This window comes from Elephas maximus, chromosome 2 (genome assembly GCF_024166365.1).
Source record: "Elephas maximus indicus isolate mEleMax1 chromosome 2, mEleMax1 primary haplotype, whole genome shotgun sequence".
NCBI lineage: Eukaryota > Metazoa > Chordata > Mammalia > Proboscidea > Elephantidae > Elephas > Elephas maximus.
In genome coordinates, this window is record NC_064820.1 from 61,153,068 (window position 1) to 61,175,019 (window position 21,952).

Consider the following 21,952-nt stretch of genomic DNA (forward strand, 5'->3'; position numbering starts at 1 on the left):
AAATAAAATTTACTTATCACTTTTGAGATTCTCAACAGTTTGTACCCTGGGTTCATTCAAGCTGTGTGTTCATTGTAGGTAGAAAGTAATTTTTGTAGGTGTTTCTTTTCTAGACTATTAGCCTTGTCAAAGCAGAGACCAATCCTAATAACTGTTTTGTTTTCTGTAATGCTTTGTTAGTAGGAAGTGCCCTATAGATGTTTGTTGAATAGAAAGGAACATAGAAAGTTTTTTAGGATACCTCAATACTTAAAATTACTCTAAAGGTATCATATTTTATCTAATCTAAGAAGCATTTACAGTAACATACCCTCTTTTTTGTACCACTAAGAAAGAAAAACATTGCCAGTTAAATTAATGTGTATCAATTTTAAGAAGCAGGCCTGAATTTAGAGATGATAAAATGTCAAAAACTGTCTTAACAGTAGCTCGGGACCTTAAAAGTGGTTAGAATCAATCTTAACAGCCATCTTCCACTTTGTTTTCCCCACAGTGGTAAAGGAATCAAGAGCGGCTCTTGATCATCTGCTTGCAAGCTCTGTACCATGCTGAGGCATTCATTTAGGGCCTTTTGGAGTACAGACAGCTCTTAAAATGTAGCTTATTAAAAACAGCTCTTATGGGAACAGTCTTATGATTTGGAAATTTGTTCCCCAGTAAGGACTTGTCATATCTTAATAAATAAATTTGGCCCATAATATGTTGAAAAAGGTACTTCACTGTGACATTCTCCTAGACAACAGAATTTGAGAGTTTGTTGATGGATCTGACTTAACTGTTTACATATAGCTAATTAGTGTGAGCCAAGATTAGGACCCAGTGTCTTCCTATTCTCTGCGCTTTCCATAGGGCTCACTTTGGAATTCTGTAAAATATAAACATTTTATTTCATAGACTATAAGAAGGGATGCCAAGTTTTTAGGGAATGGAGACTTCTTCTGAGAGATCACTTACTAGTTACTGACTGTGCCTCTTCGCCTCATGTGTAAGTCTCGGATTTGCTCCTGTGTTTCTTTTCCAGCTGTTCTTTTTAGTGGGGTTTTTTTTTTTACCCCCCAGGCCTGTTTCAGAGCTGGATGTGTATGGCTTTCTGCCTAGCCCTATATTTTCCTTCTCTTTTTCATTCATAGTGTCTTTCATAAGTATAAGGTTGTTTTCATTTTTAAGGAGTTTCACTGCTAACTTAGATCAATAAAAATTACCAGCACCTGGAAAGGTAGTTACAAAACGTTAAAGAAGTTGTATTTTCATTCAGATGTTAACCTGGGGATAAGATGGACAATTGCTGGTATATGTGGTGAAATCCTTACTGCTTTCTAGAATCTGACTCTTGCTGATCTCTATATAGGACTGATTGACGATGATGGTGTTGATGATTTTGATTCTGAGAGTTGAAATTGCCTAATCAGAGAGTATTCTAAGTTTTCTCCAGGAAATGTCACCAGTTTGGACTCTTAACTAGCAGTGTTTGAAACTATTTCCTCAAACCTTACACAACCTGGTTTTGACTTTCTCTCTCTCTCACACACACAATCTTTTAGTGATGCCTTCTTTTCTTATACTTCTGCCTTTGTTGTCCTTTTGTCTCTTGAAAGCATTATTCACAGATTCCCATTTGTAATTAACATCTTGTTCTCTGCCCCAGATTTTTGTTTGCCTTTATCATTTCTCCCCTCTTAATCTTGTCCTGATTGAATGGAACAGATATGAACTGCTATTTCAACTTAATGGAAATCTTTGAATTATTTGTTTGAAAGGATGATGTGGGGACTTAAGAATAAATGTTTTCAGAACTGCACTTTGGTAGTTTACTGATATGAGTAGAATTTTAGCCCCATCATGTGGTGAAGTTTTAAACTGCATGTGGTTATTATATGTTTGTGGCTTAGGGCAATGGCTTTTGAACTGTTTTGATTGAGACCCAATCTAAGAAATAAATTTTATGTAATATTTTTGTACACAAATAGATATAACTAGAGCAAAAGTTTCACTTGTGGTGTACTAATATTCTCCTTCGTGGTTTTCTGTGTCTGTCTCCCCACCCCCCATGAAAAATACCATTTGTGACCAATTGATTTTATGAGCCATTATTAGGCCCTGGCCTGCAATTTGAAAAGTAACATTTTTATTATTGGAGGAATATTTAACTGAAATGACTGTAGATATGAAAAATTTAAATAACTAGAAAATCCCTGTTGATTTAGATGCTTCTCCTTCCCATCATCTTCCCCTAGGAATGAAAATAATCATGTCCAGGAATGGTCAGGGTAGAATCTGAATATTTTAAATAGGTCTATGTAATGTCATATAATTCTTCATGCCTTTTATCCTGGTCGTTACCCAGGTAGTGGACAAAAAGATATGATTCCTTTTTGGCTACACCATATTCCATTGACCAAACTGTCTTACTAAGGTGTGTGAACCAGTAGGAGTTGAGGAAGTAGAGTCATCAATTGTCTTGAGTTGAATTTTGAGAAAGCTGTTCCACTGCTTGACACTAACAGATGCCTGTGGATAGTAGGGAGCATGGAATGTCCATTGGGTACCTTGAATATTGGCCCATCATAGTGGACACTGTTTGACAAACGGTGTATAACCATGGAGCTATAAATGGCCTGGAATGCCAGAAACATGACAGGAGTTAATTTCAAGGGCCAGAGTAAGTGTGACTAGGGTTAGCCAGTTGGACAGAAACAGCAAACCATAACCTAAAAAAGTTTCAACAGTAGTGAGACACCATTGATACATAGCACCAAGAAGTGGTCAAAAGTTTGATGTAGTTGTCCCCCCCCACCACCCCCTCATAGGGCCTCCTTCAGTAAGAGAACTGGGTTAACTTTTTTGTTTTGTTTTCTTTTTGTTGTACTTTAGATGAAGGTTTACAGAGCAAATTCATTTCTCAATAAATATTACACATATTACTAACCCCACAATGTGTCAGCACTCTTGCCTTCTTGACTTGGGCTCCCCCTTTCCATTCGTCCAGCTTTCCTGTCCCCTCCTACCCTCTCGTCCTTGCTCCTGAGCTGGTTGGTGTGCCCAGTCTCATATATACATGGTTGTGCTACATGTATTATTGTTCATTTTCTGGGCCTGTCTAATCTTTGGCTGAAGGGTGAACCTCAGGCATGACTTCATTAGTGAGCTAAAAGGGTGTCTGGGGGCCATACTCTGGGAGTTTCTCCAGTCTCTGTCAGATCAGTAAGTCTGGGTTTTTTTTAATGAGTTAGTATTTTGTTTTGTATTTTTCTCCAGTTCTGTCTGGCACCTTGTATTGTGATGCCTGTCTGAGCAGTCAGTGGTGGTAGCCAGGCACCATCTAGTTGTGCTGAACTCCATCTGGTGGAGGCTCTGGTAGTTGTGGTCCATTAGCCCTTTGGACTAACCTCTCCTGTGTATCTCTGGTTTTCTTCCTTCTTCCTTGCTCCATACGAAACGGGACCAGTGGAGTATCTTAGATGGCCGCTCACAAGCTTTCAAGACCTTAGATGCTGCTCACCAAAGTAGAATGTAGAACATTTTCTTAATAAACTATGTTATGCCAGTTGAGCTAGATATTCCTCAGGACCATGGTCCCCAGCCCTGAGCACAGTAATTCCATCCCTTGGGAAGTTTGGATATGTTTGTGAACCTTCCCTGACAAACAGGTCAACTTTTGGCAGGAGTCAGCAGTTGTCATGCAGTGGTGGATTCTGCATCAGAAAGATAAAGTACTTTATTTTGTTCTCTGTCTGTGATAGTGGATGTGTTGCCGTATCTGGTGTGATAATGGATCTAGGTGGCAATCTGGTGCTGCAGGCTTGATCAGCATTCACTCTCATTTCAGTCGCTATTGATTCCAGTTATTCTCACCAGGCAACAGGCCCTTACTGTGGGCATCTACATGAGTGAATCCAGACTGTTTGATTAACAGCTGCAAATTTTCACAGTTTGCAAACCCAAAGAGATGTGTCTTTGATCTATTAGACTGTAGTTTTTTTTAAGTGGCAGATGAAATGACTAGGTCATTGGCAAAAACCCAAGAGTCAGTATAATTATAACATGTCTAGTTCTTAAGAGTGTTTAAGGCAAGGGTCACAGCTTTGTTTTGAGCCCGTTGTGCTGGCTGGCACTTATTGCCCCATTTAGTCTACCACAGTTGTTGGGGCTGGATGGCTGCTGCTGCCCGGTGGACACAATCATCTTTTAACTTAATTGGACCATCAGTGAAACAGGCCTAGGCATGTGGGGGAACTTCTGTGATTTGAGGTTCTTATTAAGCCAGTGGCTTTGTTGCAGGTAGTAGGGAGGGAATCAGGTTTACCCCAAAGTGTAGTTGTTGCTACTTGATGCAGAACTGAGATGTCCTTAGGATCAGGCCAACTGTACCCTCAAACACTGTTTTCATTTGACCAGTGAGTCCTGGTGGGCCCTTTTTTGGTTAGTTTTTAGTGTCAGCTATTACTCCAAAAAAAAAAACAAAAAAACCCCACTGTCGTCGAGTCGATTCCGACTCACAGTAACCCAGTTGTTGTTAGTTGCCGACAGGTTGACTCCTACTCATGGCAACCATCTCAAAATGCGAATGTCAGGCCAGAGAGTCACCAGGCTTCTATGGGTCAGGTGTTTAATTTCAACAACACAACAACTCAGCAGTAGTTTATGAACTGTCAAAACGAGAATATTTGATACCTGTGTCAGGTAGATAGCACTGTATTGTGAGATAAGCTCTCATACTGTTTCTAGAGCCTTTGTGGCACAGTGGTTAAAAACTCGGCTACTAACCAAAAGGTCAGCAGTTTGAATCTACCACCTGCTCCTTGTAAACCCTATGGGGCAGTTCTACTCTGTCCTATAGGGTCACCATGTGTTGGAATCAGTTCGACGGCAATGGGTTTGGTTTTTTCTTTTCTTCTTCTTTTTTTTTTTTTTTTGTGGTTTACTGTTTCTGCTAGAGCACCTGGGAGGGGTTGGGGATTAACTCTTTACTTGTGGCCTTCCCTGAATGGGAGAATTTTGAGCATTTTCAGTACAAGTATTTTTTTGTTTGTTTGGTTTTATGTAATATCAGTATCACCTGTAAGCCACAGTAACAGTACATTGATTTGGACTAAAGACCTTATTCAAAGGGTCGCTTTAATTTCTCTTTGTTACTCTTACCAGTTGATTTTGAGCACCTTTCCCTACTATAGAGGATCCCTGGTGGGATAGTGGTTAAAGTGCTTGACTGCCAGGCAGAAGAGTTGAACCTACCAGTCGCTCCACGGGAGAAAGAAGTGGCAGTCTGTTTCTGTAAAGACTTACAGCCTTGGAAATCCTGTGGGGGCAGTTCTACTCTGTCCTGTAGGGTCGCTATGAGTCAGAATCAACTTAATAGCAATGGGTTTGGGTTTGGTTTTGGTTTCCCCACCATAGGAACACAGACTAAGAAGTTTAACATACTCATACCAGGGGCTACAGTCAAAGCTTCCAGAAGATTACATTATTCCTTCTTCTGGAATAAGAGGAAAGTATAGCCTTTTTTTTAGGGGACTGTAGGGGTGACTTATTAGGGGTGACTTGAAGAATTTTTGTTTCTCTTGTTGTTGCCTTCCCCCTTGTATACCTCTAAGCTCTAGCAAGCATTGAGACTCTGGCCTTTCCTGTCCCCAGGCACTATGCTTCTATGGCTTCACCTTGCATTCCTCAATAGTTTCAGCCACCCCTTTGCCTAGTGCCTTCTTCTCCCATGGGAGTGGGTGGCTTGGGTTACCTGCATCCAACAACAACAACAACAAAAACCAAACCCACTGCCGTAGAGTCAGTTCCGACTCATAGCGACCCTATAGGACAGAGTAGAACTGCCCCAGAGAGTTTCCAAGGCTTGAGTCTCTCTCCTTCCTTAAACATACTGGACTTCTTTGTTTAAAGCAGCTGAGGTCTGGTTAGAGGGGAAAAGAAGGGAACAGGGGCATAGGGAAAGAATGTTTCCACATCAGAAAGCAAGGCTCTACATGTACATTCTGCAGGCAACAACAGCTCAGGCTTAACAAATTGACCTCTGGTGTTTTCACCCTTTCCAAAACTGTATCCTCATTGCTCATTTGATTTATTTCAGCTTTGGAGACTCCTTGACTCAGCAGCCAGAGCCATTTTGCCTTTCGTCTGGGATTCTATTGTCATGATAAAACATCTCTTCCTCCCCCATGAGTATGAACAACAACTAAAGAATGATTTGGGTACCACTTTTCAATCCTACCTCTTGCCAGTTAGTCTTTAAATATTGCCAATTAGGCTCTAAATAGTGAAGGACTCTTATTTCCCATCCATCACTTAGATGAGAGCAGTTGCCACCAGATCCCAGAGAATCTTCTCATATGTCCTAATCTGGCCTATGGAGATCCGTTTCTTTCTTCTCCCAGAAAGCTGTATCTCGGTCAGCATCCCATTCTTATCACCAAAACTGTCAGGATCTGTGAAGGGTTTGAGATTTTACCATACTTGCAAACTAACAAGCTAGCTTGTTGCTGTTCCATGGATGCCTGCAGAAACCATGAGACTTTGCTTTGCTTGGATAAGCATAGCTTGATCATAGTGGGTCAAATTGTTGTATCTGCTTTGCTAATTTTTAAAAGAATTGTTACAGCAGTATTTGTAAATGAGAATGCCCTGTACATTTTCTTCCTGGTACTGTCTTTATCTGGATTTGGTATCAAGGTTATAGTGACTTCATAGAATTATTTGGGAAATATCTTGCTCTTCTTATGTCCTGTATCTGATTGGGATTATCTTTTCTTTAAATGTTTGGTAAAATTCTGTAAAATAGTCTTGGACAGTTTAATTTACTTTGAAGAGGGTATAGATTTTTGCTGCCAGTGCAGTAGCCACTAGCCACATATACCTGTTGAAATTAAAACTGAAAATTCAATTCCTTTGTTGCTCTAGCCACATCTCAAGTGCTTAATAGCCACGTTTCCAATGCCTATGCTGGACAATACATAGTTTCATCATGGCAGACATTTCTGTTGGAAAGCCCTGATAACAGATTTTCTTAATTTATTAGATTCTCTATTTCTTGACTTGTTTTGATATGCATTTTTTTTCTTAAAAATTTGAATAGTTCTTCGCCAGTTTAAAAGTACACGCACACACACAATATTGTTTTCTTGATTAAAAAATGCCTCTGCTAGCTCTCTTATTTTTATTGTAGTAAAATATATGTTAAAAACACTTACCAATTCAACAGTTTTTCATTAATAATTTCCTGATATTGATTGCATTCATCATGTTGTGCAACCATTTCCACTGTCCTTTTTCCAACTACTCCACACCATTTACAGAAATCCAGTGCCCCCTAAGCAATGACTCTCTCTTTCCCCTTGCCTTCTACTCCTGGTCTCTATACATTTGCCTATTTCATGTAAGTATCCTCTGCTATATCTTTAGTTATGTGTCCATATTTTCCTAATGTATGTTGTGTCTGCTCTCATGATCTGGTTCAGCTTGCCAAGGTTTTGATTGTTTTTATTATGCCTTTCCTAGGACCAGCTTTTGTTTTTCTTGTTCCCCTCAGTTCTGTCTTGGGTTTTTTTTTTTTTTTTCTTGATTTCTATTTTTATTCTTTTCTTCCTTTTGTTTTACTATTTTAATTTGGGTTTTTAAGCCTATTAATTTTTAGACTTTTGTGATATTAAAATTTCTGTTTATAACATCCAAGTTTAGATTTTTATGTAAACATCAGATATAGCATAGCTTTTTCTTAGTTGAATTTTGAGGTCTTAACTCATTTTAAGATTATATAAAGATAATTAAAAAACATATACTTTATTGTGTTTTTGGTTAAAGTTCACACAAAAATTCGTTTCCCATCTGACAATTTCTACACAGATTGTTTAATGACAGTTGTTGTATTTTTTACAATGCATCAGCATTCTTTTTAATTGCGTTCTGTTTCCAGTGCTCTCGTTTCCCTGCCCCTTTATCTTCTCAGCTTTGCTTCAGAGTAATTGTTGACCTTTTGGTCTCATATAGATGGTTTTTAATAGACCAGCATCCTCATGGATAATATCTTTTATTTTGTGTGCCAGTCTGTTACGTCACTAAAAGGTGACCTCGGGATAGTTTTGGTTCAAGGTTTAGAGATACCCATTTCAGGTGATAGTCTCAGGGAGTCCTCTAGTCTTACCTGGTCCAGTAAGACTGGAGTTTTTAGGAATTTGAGTTCTGTTATGCTTTTTCTCCTGTTCTGTCAGGGTCCATCTATTGTGGCCCTGATGAGATTGGTCAGTAGTGGTAGCTCGGCACCATCTGGCTCTTCTGGTCTCAGGGTAGATGAGGCCGTGTCTTGTGTATGCTTTTAGCCCTGTAGACTGGTTTCTTCTCTGAGACTTTGGTTTTCTTCTTTCTCATTTGTTCCTAATAAGTAGAAACCAATAGTTGTATCTTAGATGGCTGCTTGCAAGTTTATAAGAACCCAGATGCTACTCATCTTGCTAGAATGTAGAGCATGAGTTTTATGATGCCAGTTGCCTGAGTTTTCCCATGAGACAAAGGTCCTGAGCTTTCACACCCTTGCTTATTAGCTCATGGTGATATCAGATTTTAAATCTAGGTAATCTGATTTCAGAGCTTTCTCCCTAAGCACACACTTTATAATCCCAACACTATTTAGTCATCAGCTTTTCCCCACCCTTATTTGCAGTTCTAAAATCTGGAAAATTCTGAAAAGGTGAAGCGTTTTCATGATTTGTTTTCCATTAAAACCTGACAAATAGGAGGCTGTGTAGTCTCTTTTTTAAATTCCACCTGATGTGAATATTCATGTTTCACTGTAAAAAGGTACTTGTTTGATTATGAAGCATTTCACCATATTACAACCAGTGGCCCTCAAATTGATTCCAATTTATGGCGACTCCATGTATTTCATAGTAGAACTGTGCTCCATAGGGTTTTCAGTGGCTGATTTTTCGGAATTGGATTGCCAAGCCTTTTTTCCAAGGCACCTCTTTGTGAACACAAGCCTCCAATGTTTTGGTTAGCCACCAAGCATGTTAACTGTTTGTACCACCTAGGGACTTCATTATATTACATTTCAAAAACCTATAAAATTCTGAAATTAAAGCTGTCCGGTCCCAAGGGCTTCAGGTGAGGAATTGTGGACCTATACTCAATTCCTAATTGTATTTGGATTTCTTTTTTGAACTCTTGTTCTTTATTGATTTGTCTGATTTTTGTCTGAACCAGACTTTTAATTATGGTATTTTTATGATTCATTTAATATTTAGAATGGCTTAAACCCTCTCATTATTCATATTTTTCATGGCTGTTACCATGTTTGTTTTTCTAGGTAAACTTCATTGCATCAGGTTTAGAGGATGGTAACTTACTGATATTTTGATTAAGATCACATTGAATTTGCAGTTAAACTTGTGGCAGCAGTATTTTCAAGACTTGTCTTTTTCTAGTGCTGTGAATTTTTTTTTTTTAAACCTTGGTTCTGCACATTTGTAGATACTTCTATCCTGCATACTTTATCTTTTTTATTGCCATTATGAAAGGTAGCCTATCTCCTATTATACTCTTGAACTGGTTATTTTGGTATATGAGAGAGGTTTTGAGGAAACCTTTAAAACTTTTTTTTTTTAAACAGCTGTGAAGGTATAATTTACCTATTTTAAGTGTCGAGTTTGATTTTTAGTAAATTTGAACCATAATGCAGCTATTATTGTAATCCAATTTTGAAACACTTCCGTCCCTACAGAAAGTTCTTCATACCATTTGTATTCAATCCCTGTTCCTACAGCTCCGGTCACTATTCTGCTTTCTGTTCTTACTGATTTGTCTTTTCTAGAAATTTTATAGAAATGGAATTATGCAAAACATATTCTTTTGGGTCTGTCTTCTTTAACTTAATATAATGTTTTTTGAGGTTCATCTACACTGTAGCATGTTTCAGTACCTTTTTTTAATTATATGGGTATGCCTCATTTTCTTTACCCATTCACTAATTGGTAGACATTTAGATTGTTTGCAGTGTTTGCTGTTACAAATAATGCTACTAAGAACATATATATGAGTCTGTGTGGACATGTTTTCATTTCTCTTGGTTAGATAACTGGACGTGGAATGGCTGGTTTGTATGGTTTGTGTGTTTTAGAGAGACTGTCCGGAAACCCTGCAGAGTAGCCATGCCATTTTACATTCCTACTAGCAGTGTATAAGGGTTCCAGTTTCTCCACATCCTTGACAACAGTGGGTATTATTTTTTAAAGAAATTAAGAAGAGAAAAAATGTGTATGCACATGTACAATCTTTTATATTCACACAGCATACCATTTCTGGTGTGCTTCATTCCTTCCTGTGTATTTGAGTTGCTGTCTGGTGTCATTTCCTTTGTGCCTGAAGGACTTTAGCATTTCTTGTAGGGCAGGTCTGTTGCTGCCAATTCTTTTGGTTTTTGTTCATTTGAGAAAGTTTTTGTTTTGCCTTTACTTTTGAGGAATTGTTTTTCTCGAGAAAGAATTCTTGATTAAAAAGCTTTTTCTTTCAGCATTTTGAATTTGTTTTTCTGTTGCCTTTTGGCTTATGTTGTTTCTGACGAGAAGCCAGCCTTTAGTGATGATGTTATTCTCCTATTCATAATGGGTCATTTTTCTCTTGCTTTCAGGATTTTTCTGTTTGTCTTTTAACAGTTTGACTATGATTTATCTTAATGTAATTCTCTTTTTGGGGTTCATTTAATTTATTGCATCTGTAGATAAACATTTTTCATCAAATCTGGAAGGTTTTTGGCTGTTATTTCTTTGAAATTTTTTTTCCTTTCTACTTTTCCTCTTCTTTAAGTCCCATTATCTATACATCTGTACATCCCATTATCTATACATCATCCCACAGGTCTCTGAGGCTCTGTTCATTTTTCTTCAGTCTTTTTTTTGCTTTGTTCTTTGGATTGGATAATATATGTCAGACTGTCTTCAAGTTTACAGATTATTCCTTCTACCGTTAAAAGTATGTTGAGCCCTACTAGTAAATTTTTCTTTTTGGTTATATAACTTGTCAACTCTAGAATTTTTGTTTGGTCCTTTTATATAGTTTCTTTTTCTCTTTGAGATTTTCCTCTTTGTTGAATCATTGTCATATTTCTTTAATCCTTTGAACATAGTTTCATTTTTCTAAATATATTTAAAATGGATATTCTTTGAAGTATTTGCTAAATTTCACATTTGCAATCCCTGAGGATTCGTTTCTGTTGACCACTCCCCTGATAGAAGTCACACTTTGCTGTTTATTTGCATGTCTCGTGATATTTTTGTATGTCCAGTCTAAAATTGGCCATTTTAGATAATATGACTCTGGGTCCCATCCTTCTCTCTCTCTTCCCTTCCCATCTGCTCCTTTCCCTGTCTCCTTGGTGTCTTACATGTACTTATATTGCAGAATTTGTGTCTCACAATCACTGATATATCTCTCTTTACTTCCTAGAAGTTGCCTGCGCACCTGCATAGCCTTAATGGCCAGCCAGTCATTTGAACAATGAGGTTGCATTCAAACACCATAATACTTTAATCCTCTACCAGTAGATCTCATGTTTCCCCTGTGCATCCCTGTAATTTCCCAGTCATTCATGGATATGTAGGAGAACTTACATAGTTCTTCAATGGATAAATTTCTGGCTAGTATACTGCTCACCCCAACTGGGACATCAACCTCAGATGCAGGGACGAGGATTTTCCCCATTGATGTCCTACCGGGTTTGTCATTTTTAGCCCAGAAAAGGCCGTGTGTTTTTACCCAGCCCTAAACCCACTCTGCACCTTCTGTCAGCAAAGATGCTGATGTTCTGGCCAGCCTCATCTGGTTTAACTGCTGCCCTTTTGGCCGACCAAGCTTGGGGAGTAGTGGGTTGCCTAGGGGAACTGCATTAGTCAAGAAGGTTGCAAACTTTTGGTGTTTTTACCTGAAGCTTTAGCAATTTTAAAATAATAAACACTTCTCAATTTGCTTTTTGACTCTGGTGAATTTCCAGAGTCCTGAAATGATTGTTTTTTGACAGTTTCCTTCAGTTTTATACTTGCTTTATATGGAGCAGTTGTCTCTGGCCTCTTCTTGCTGGGCTAGCTGGAAGTTTTTCAAACATTGGATTTTCACGTTAGTTCTACCAGTAAATTGTATGACCTTGGTTAGGTGATTTTAACCCTCATGATTTATATATCTGTTATCTATTTATATATCTATTATCTATTCCTGTCCTGCATACCTCCCCCCCCCCCCCCTTTTTTTTTGGATAAACATTTTTGGAGTATCTCCTTTTGCTAGACTTTAGGCACTGGGGTTCCAAGTTGAAGTCATTCAGTTTAGTAAGAATGACAACCTAGAAACCCAATGCCGTCTAGTCGATTCCGACTCATAGCGACCCTATAGGATAGGGTAGAACTCTGCCCCATAGAATTTCCAGTGATGCCCATAACGAGTGTGAGATGCAGTGATAGTGCAGCAACATACAGTGCTATAAAAACACATAACAGGTCCCCTGACACATACTGGAAGAAAAGGGCAGTGTTAGGGAAATATTTTTAGATGGCATGGGGTATGTGTTGATTTTGAAGTATGAAAAGCTGTTAGCCATTCCAGAGTTGTGTGTGTGTGAGAGAGAGAGTGAGTGTGTGTGTGTGTGTGTGTGTGTGTTGAGAGGGGGCATTGAGTGAGTTACATAAGTAGATGAGGTTGGGCAAGTTCAGGTCATGCAATGGATTTATTCTAAAGGTAGTGAAGGAACCGTTGAACATTTTGAAACAAGTAACGTGTAGATGAATGTGTGTTTAGAAAACTCACTTTGGTAGCAATTTGAGAATAGCGGTGATTGGTGGGAGGACTATATGAATCAAGGAGACTGATTAAGATGTTCTTGAGAAATAATGGTCTTAACTAAGTGCAGAAGGAGAAGAGGACAGAATTGAGATGTTTGTGAGGTAGAATTGATTAGATTTATTGCAAATTGAATAAGGAGGCTTTGGAGAGTTGGGGTATCACTTTCAGGTTCAGGTGATGGTATTAGTTACTAGGATCTACAAACCCACAAAAGTGATGGAGGAGAGGATAAGTTTTCAACTTGTTTGAGTCTGAGATGCCCAGGAGACATCAGTTTGAAGTCAGTAGGCCACTTAACGCTCAGGGGAAAGATATGGGCTTGAGAGAGAACTGGAAGTGATCAGTATGTAATTAAACCTTGGGAATGTATGACTGCATCCGGAGAGAGTACAGAATGAGAAGAATAGATTGAGGAGAGGTGCTTTCCACGCCTTTCTAGGTGTAGGGGAAAACCAGATGTCCAGAAATTTAAGGGAGGAGAGCATTTTAAGGAGGAAAGAACCTTGTCAATATATAATGTCACAGAAAAACCAAATAGGTTAAGAATTGAAAGAGGACCATTGGATTCCGCATAAAAGAGGCCAATTTGGCTTTGTCAAAAGCAGTATTAATGGATTGATTGTGGAGACAGGCATCAAATTGCACTGTGCTGAAGAGAGTGAAGGAGAGATGGAGTAGACTGGAAATGTAATGAGAGAAATTAGGGTAATAGATGAATATAGTAGTGTCTTTCTACTCCTGGCCTCCCCTGAAGATAAGTTTCTTAAGAAATGCTAATGAGAAAGAAGTTGAAGACAAGTCAGAGGAGGTAATTAATGGAGTGAGATCTTTGAGGAGGTGAATGGGAATGAAATCTGGGGCACACTTGTAATCATTAACATTGGACCAGAAGGAAGAGACCTTTGCTTTTTTACCTGTAGACAGTACCATCAGGATAAAATGATCTTGTCCAAATTCACTATTCTGGGGAGTTACAACCTGGTGGTTTAAAATATGTCTTGTGTCAAAACAAGGCAAACTTTTCTCTAACTATAAACAGCCCATTGTCTTCAGCAATGATTTTTTTTTTTAATGTGTGTAGTTTTAGATTTATGTTCACTTTGAATATGAAGAACCTAAAACCATAAAACTTAAGAAGAATATGAGTAAAGTAGAATGTGAAAGCAGAAAAAGTGATGTCTTAAATTAGCAGAGGTGAATTCTTGGGCAGATTTCTTGGTGGATTGGTTGCAGGTTGATAGGTAGGAATATTGTATATCATGTCATTAAAACATATTTGGTTTAAGTTTTCCCTTCTGTGTATAAGTGTTTGTTATTGGTACATTGTTTGTTATTGGTATTCCTTGGCTTCCTTACTATGTTCTTTAAAATACATTGCCCACAAAAGGAAAGTATCTTCTACGATAAAAAAATAATTTAAATAATTAATGAGGCCATAATTTGGATTGGGGAGAGAACACTGTGTGTATTCCTTTCTCCTTCAAATTTTTGCCTGAAAAGAGGGAACTGACAGGGAGATAAAATTTTGGAACAAATTTTAATCAGTTAATGGGTACTTAGGTATGTAGATTAGAGTCGGGATATGTGTGTGTGTGTGTGTGAAAGAGAGAGAGAGAGTGTTAATAAGCTATTGAGAGGTGATGTTAGGGCTTCATTTATTTAATCTCTAGTTTTTGGGTAGTGGGCCACAGCTTCAAGGGACATAGCTGTTGCAGTAAGATGGTTTGTTTAACAGACATTGAAGAGATGGTGTGTGGTAGTTACAGAGATTTGATTTGGAAAGAAAAAAGCCAGATCTACTAAACAAAAACCAAATGCCTGCATTCAAAGATATAAAAGTTAGTGGGGAAGTCAGAAAAGTAGGCTCATCCTTTTGTGTGTCTGTGTATGGGTGTGGGTGGGGTGAATAATTATGGGTTTTGAAACTTGACATCCAGTTTGGAAGTGTTTATGTTTCAGAAACTCTCATAAACTTGGTGGAGTATATATAGATTAAAAAAAAAAAGAGGACAGTTGTTAGTGGCTATTAAAATTAACCTGTGGCTATCAAGTTGATAACCACTGCTAACCAAGAGGTTGGCAGTTCGAATTCACCAGGTGCTCCTTGGAAACTGTATGGGACAGTTAGTTCTACTGTGTCCTTTACGGTCGCTATGAGTCGGAATTGACTCTGTGGCAGTGGGTTTGGTTTTTTTTCCCCTCGGTTTTTGCATTGTGTCTCTTGTTCCTGTTTCATTGCCTGTGTACTAGGTGTTCAGTAACTGTTGAATGACTATATGGGTAATAAGTTTGTCATTTAAAATAATTTTAATAATTTTTCCTAAAATAACCTGGGAAAATTGTTGGCAGTCTGAAACTTCTGAAGGTTTCATATTTGAAATGAAAAAAATCATTTCAGTTTGATTTTTGGGTAGGTAATAAATCAAAGGACCTCCTTTAAGTTACTTGAGATCATTTCTTTTGTTCCCAGGTATGAAGAATGAAGAATAGGAGAATGATGTTTCAAATAGCAAAATTTAAATAATCTCTATTATGGTCCCTTTGACAAAAATCACTGGGAATTTGAGCTGAGAAAGTCTTGTTTTTTGAGTATTGTTAATATTTTGTTTTCTTTGATTATAAAGCCTCTTGCCCCAACCTCCACAATTGTGTCAAAAATCTGTATTCAAAAAAATAAATAAATAAATTCTGTTGTATTTTTGGTGAAAATATACACAACAAAACAGGTTCCCATTCAACAATTTCTTTACATAATGTTCAGTGACAATGGTTACATTCTTCACATTGTGTCAACATTGTCATCATTTCTGTTCTAGTTGATCCATCCTCATTAACTTAGTCTCACTGCCCCCAACCTTTTCATCTATGCTTTAGAGTAAACTCTCGTCCATTCAGTTTCATGTAGATAATTGTTTCAGAACAGCACAGTACTCAAGGTGACACTGTTTACTTGTTTATTTAGTTGAGAATTTGCGCAGCAGAGCATACACCAGTTCAACAATTTCTACATGTACGGTTCAGTGACATTGATTACATTCTTTGAGTTGTGCAACCGTTCTCACCCTCATTTTCCAGGTTGTTCCTCCTCTATTAACATGAACTCACTGTCCCCTAAGTTTCCTGTCTTTTGAGTTGCTCTTGTCAATTTGATCCCGTATAGATAGATCTTGACAGTGCAGTGCTCAAGGCAGATAATCTTTTTTTTTTTTCTGTTCAAACTTTTTAAAAAAAAATTATACTTTAGGTGCAAGTTTACAAATCAAGTCAGTCTGTCATACAAAAACATACATATACCTTGCTATGTACTGCTAGTTGCTCTTCCCCTAATGAGACAGCATACTCCTCCTCTTCACCCTGTATTCCTGTGTCCATTCAGCCAGCTCCTGTCCCCCTTTGCCTTCTGATCTCACTTTCAGATAGGAGCTGCCCACAAAGTCTGATGTGTCTACTTGAGCCAAGAAGCTCCTCACAAGTATCATTTTCTGTCTTACAGTCCAGTCTAATCCCTGTCTGAAGAGTTGGCTTTGGGAATGATTCCAGTCTCGGGCTAACAGAAGGTCCAGGGACCATGACCTTGGGGGTCCCTCCAGTCTCAGTCAGACCATTAAGTCTGGTCTTCCTATGAGAATTTGAGGTCTGCATCCCACTGTTCTGCTCCATTAGGGGTTCTCTGTTGTGTTCCCTGTCAGGGCAGCCATCAGTTGTAGTTGGGCACCATCTAGTTCTCCTGGTCTCAGGCTGATGTAGTCTCTGCTTTATGTGGCCCTTTCTGTCTCTCGGGCTCGTAATTACCTTTCAAGGCAGATATTCTTTAGTAGTTAAACTGTTGTTTGGTTTTAAGAAGACTTTTGGGGATATTTTTAGTTTAAGGTTTAAAGATTATCTCAGGGCAATAGTTTCAGGGGTCAGTCAATCTTTATGGGCTCCAGAAAGTCTGGATTTCATGAGAAGTTCTCTTCTACATTTCCCTCCTTTTGTTTAAGATTCTTCTATAGGATCTTTGATCAAAATGTTAGTAATCCTGACTGGCACAAAGGAGAATGAAGAAAACCAAAGACACAAAGGAAAGATCAGTCCAAAGGACTAATGGGCCACAACTACCACAGTTTCCACCAGTCTGAGCTCAGAAGAACTAGGTGGTGTCCGGTTACCACCACTGAGTGCTCTGAGAGGAATCACAATAGAGAGTCCTGGACAGAGTGGGAGAAAAATGTAGAACAAAATTCAGATTCACACACACACAAAAAAAGACCAGACTTGCTGATGTGACAGATACTGGGGAAACGCCAAGAGTATGGCCTCTGGACACTCTTTTAACTCGGTACCGATGTCACTCGCCAGGTCTGTAGGGTAAACAATAACATGTGAGGAATGTGCTTTGTAGTTCAGTCATGTATACGAGACTAAATGGGCCCACGAGCCCAAAAGCAAAGATGAAAAGGCAGGAAGAGACAGGAAAACTGGACAAACGGAAACTAGGATCCCAGGGTGGAGAAGGGGAGAGTGCTGACACACCGTGGGCTTGGCAACCAATGTAAGAAACAATTTGCGTATCGTTTAATGAGAAACTCATTTGCTCTGTAAATTCTCACCTAAAGCACAATTAAAAAAAAAAAAGTTCAGTAGTGGTAGCCGGGCAACACCCAGTTCTTCTGGTCTCGTGGCAAAGAGTGCAGTTGTTCATGGAGGCAGTTAGCCACACGTTCCATTTCCTTCTCCTATTCCTGACTCTCCTTCCAAGATTTCCAACTAGTTGGCCTGATTCAGTCATGGCCGAGGAAGCATCACCAGAACAGACCCCAATTTTAAAAATTTGGGTGGTTCACCACAGTACCCAGAATGGCAAAAATGACAGATTGAAGCCCAGTTAGAAACTTAATCTCTCTCTTAGAAAACAAGGGCAGCATACGTGTTACATTGCAACGAAATCTCTTGCCCTCAGATTTGGGAACAGTATTGCCCAGCTCAGAGATGGCATCACATTGCTCAAAGATGGTGCCCAACCATGCTGCTTTGAATGTGTGTTGCTCTCTATAGTCCAGTGATCCAGTCTCACATATCAGGCTCTGAAAGGACTTACTACACCACTTCCAGTTCTCTCCTTCCAGGGCTTTGACCTGTAAATTTTCCTGCCCTGTGTACAGTGGCGAATCACCCAGATTGTAAAGCTTTTGCTCTGTTCCCGTTAAGCTTTCTTGGGCATGACTTGACTGAATCCATTAGAACAGGTTCCAAGCCCTGCCTTCTTCCTCTGTTCCTCCAAGCGAATTGAGACGGTTTGTTGTACCTTGTGGCCTTTTGCAAGTTTGTAAGCCTTCAGGCACTATATAAGGAACTAGGAGGTAGAACTGGAAACACTGAACAAGTTATTAGGGCTGGAAACACTGAACAAGTTATTAGGGCAATTAGCCAGGATGTTCCACGAAACCAAGACCCTAAACCTCCAAACAGAGGAACCAAATCCCATGAGGTTTGTGGTTATACATTGCAGCCTTAACAGCTGTTCTCTTTTTTGTTTTGATTGTCATTGCTGTAAATATATCTGTACCATTTACCAGTTCAGCTTTTTACAGGTATATAACTTACGGACAGCAATCACATGAATTGGCTGTGCAACCCTATCCTATTCAATGTGATTTTTCTATCACTGTAAATCAAAAGTTGGTACTCTCCATGAACAGTAGCTCCCCCAGCCCCCACCCCTAATAAACTTTGGTCTCAAACCAAGAAAACTAATCCTGTGAGGTGGCTGGTTATATCTAATAAGTACCAGCACCTGTAACCCCTGTTTGCTTAACAGAATTTCTTGATTCTAGTTAAATATAAGCAGAACCAAATTTCAGGCATTGTTTTTAACAATTATCCTATTGTGACTTAAAACATGGGTACTTAACCCAAGTCTTTCAATAGAAGTTGTAATTCAGAAGTAGGTATACGATTGACATTCAGATAACTCATCAGTTCATGCAGTTAGCTCCTCTGGTCTCTGATGGGAACTTCAAAATTAGATTTATAGGTAGCCTGATGCCTGCCTGAGTGATTCGTCACAGCTTTACCAAAAGGCCTTACCCATTTGTTTATACCAGCAGTATACAAGTATGTCTCTTTTCTCAATCTTTAATATCATTAAATTTTATCTTTTTAATTTTTGCCTATCTGGTCAAGAAATACCAGCCTTGCTTTAATATGCATTTTCTAGATTACTCAAGAAAGTGGCTGTGTTTTATGATTTTTGGTTCTTTGTATTTCTTAGAATTGCCTTTTGGTATCTCTTGCTTGTTTTTTCTGTTTGGTCATCCTTTGTATTGATTATATTATAGAGCTCTTTCTGTATCTTTTGCTTCTTAATCCATTGAATTTTATGTGTTGAAAATATTTCCTCACAATCTGTTGTCTGTCTGCTTTATTTGTGTCTTGTAACAAAGTTTTTCAAGTCATATCTGTCATTTTTCACCATATTTTCTGCATTTTAGGTCTTGAGACATTTCTCAAGAATTATAAATATATTCTCTTCTTGATAGTTTTGTGTCTGATGTTTAGTTCTTTACATAGGATTTATGTGAATGATATGAAAGAATTCTAACCTTATTTTTCTTCTTCCCAGTAGGTACTCCCGTTTTCTTTCCTATTCATTTGAAATGCCACCGTAAATCAAATTTCCATTTATATATCTGTACGAGTAGTGTGCTTTATTATCTGGCATGGCAAGTGTGCTCTCCCACTCTCACCAAAAATTTTTGGTAGTTTTCATACATTTTTTTCTTTCAGATGACCTTGAGTCCATTTGTCAAAATCAATTTTTTTAAATTGGGGTTTTACTAGATTAATGGATTATCCAAAAAAAAAAAAAATCAAACCCATTGCTGTCAAGTCGATTCTAACTCATAGCAACCCCGTAAGGACAGGATAGAACTACCTCATAGGGTTTCCAAGACTGTGAATCTTTACAGAAGCAGATTGCCACATCTTTCTCCTGTGGAGTGGCTAAACCGCTTGGCCCTTCGGTTTGCATCTGAGCACTTAACGACTGTGCCACCAAGGATCCTTTTTCTGATGTAGAAAAAATCTTGAACCAGAGGGAAATGTTTAAGTAGTGTGTGATACAGAATTTTTTTTTTTTTTTTTTTAAATAAGAGAAGCGTACGATATTTTGCCTTGCTTCTCTTACAATGGCATTTTACCTTTAAATAATTTGGATAAGTAGGTGTAGTTGTTGAACTGTTTCTGAAAAATACTCTTGTTTCCATTAGAAGAAAATGAATCAAAAATGAAATCCATCTTGTGTATTTAAAGTTAACACTTACCAAACACTTTGGAAGTAAATACAGAATGTTCCTTTTAGCCACTGAAAATTTTTAGATATAAGTTAAGATGGAATATTACTAGTTTTTAGTGTCAGAGTTAGGTTTTGTAAGTATATTTACCTCTATGCTTATAATTGTTTCAGTCGTCACTGAATTTTGAGAAGCATTCTGAAAACTTTTCATGGACAGAAAATCGTTATGATGTGAATCGTCGACGACACAACTCTTCAGATGGCTTTGATTCTGGTATTGGGCGTCCTAATGGAGGTAAAAACTTGCTAAAGATGGCTGGCATTTAAGGATCATTTTTTTCATGTTGTTTTAAGAATGTTTTGTTACTCAGTCTTCAAGCATAACTATCTTCTTTGAATTTATAACACTTTATTGTTATTGAATAAAGGTAATTTTGGAAGGAAAGAAAAAAATGGATGGCGTACACATGGAAGAAATGGTACTGAAAACATAAATCATCGAGGGGGATACCATGGTGGAAGTTCCCGTTCTCGTAGCAGTATTTTCCATTCTGGAAAAAGCCAAGGACTACATGAAAATAATATACCTGACAATGAAACTGGGAGGAAAGAAGACAAGAGAGAACGAAAACAATTTGAGGCTGAGGATTTTGTAAGTGTCTTATAATTTTAATACAGATAAGATTTTTGCAGGTGTCTCTTTAGCATCTAACTCTCTCCTGACATTTTATTAGTTCAGCTCATTTTCTACAGGGATAATACTTCCCACAGATAATTTGTCCAATTATTTTTAATTCTTAAATTTTGTGAGGGCTTTTTCACAATTCTTCCCCTTCCATTTTCTTTTCTTTTGCTCTTTTTTTTTTTTAATTTAAAGCCTCGTGGGGCTCCTTATTTCTAAGGCCCATCGTATGACCTTTAAAAACTTTCGATGTGTTTATGTCAAGTTTTATTCCTTATAGAAATTTGAACAGCTTTACTTAGAGCTTAGTGGCTTATTTGCAAGTGCATCATAATATTATCTCTAAAAAAGCTATCAGGCTTTTGGAAGGAATATTTTACAGATACATTCTTTTTTAAATAATACTTGATTATTCACATATGATTCTTACATTATTCCTAGGATAGCTGTCTTTGTCTTTTCGCTGTTATCTCTCCTCTTGGTTAGGGAAAGCAAACTAATTGTTAGCCTGGGGTCAGATGTAACTAGGAATGTTAACTCCACTACTAAAAATAAGTATAAAATAATAAAAATAAGTATAAGCTAATTAAAAACAGCTTTCTCAGTTTTTTCTATTCCTAAATCTTACCATGTGGTTTTCAGGTTACAGAAAAATAGACCTGGTATATAATCCTATTTATCTAGTTCTTCCTGTGGCTCATTCCTGGTAATTCAAAGCCTTATCTAAGGTAGATAGAAATAATTGGTCCTTTATAGTTTTCTTTTAAATGTATTCATTGTTCACTGTTCATTGAACATATCGTACTCATATACTGTAATACTCAGATTCTCTAGATACCCAGAATACATAGGTGAACAATATAGGCAAGGCCTTTACTCTCATCGAGTTTCAATTCTAGTGAAGGCAGTCGGAACACAGAAAGAAAAAGTAATATTTTGCAGAGAGTTTAGACAAGAAGTGACTGGGTGGCCATACTGTCAGGAAAAGCTTCTCTAAGAAAGTAGCATTTAACCTGAGACTTATTGACTGAGGGAATAGTGCTTTGTTAAGACTGAGAGGAAGAGCTAGTGCAAGATGCTGCAATAGGAGCAAGCTTGGTGTGTCTGAGGGGTAAAAGTTAGGCCAATATGGGTAAAGACCAGGTTAGAGAAGTAAGAAAGTGTTTAAA

The 21,952-nt window shown here is 38.0% G+C and overlaps 1 protein-coding gene across 4 annotated transcripts in view; it reads left to right on the plus strand.

Annotated features, from left to right (window-relative positions):
• The window catches only part of GPBP1 (GC-rich promoter binding protein 1), a 122,798-nt gene that overhangs the window by 62,873 nt on the left and 37,973 nt on the right, over window positions 1-21,952 (plus strand). For all 4 annotated transcript variants that reach the window (XM_049864031.1, XM_049864040.1, XM_049864022.1 and 1 more), the window contains exons 4-5: window positions 20,273-20,396; window positions 20,530-20,753. In XM_049864031.1, the coding sequence (XP_049719988.1) occupies window positions 20,273-20,396; window positions 20,530-20,753 (348 nt within the window). The remainder of the gene's footprint in view (window positions 1-20,272; window positions 20,397-20,529; window positions 20,754-21,952) is intronic.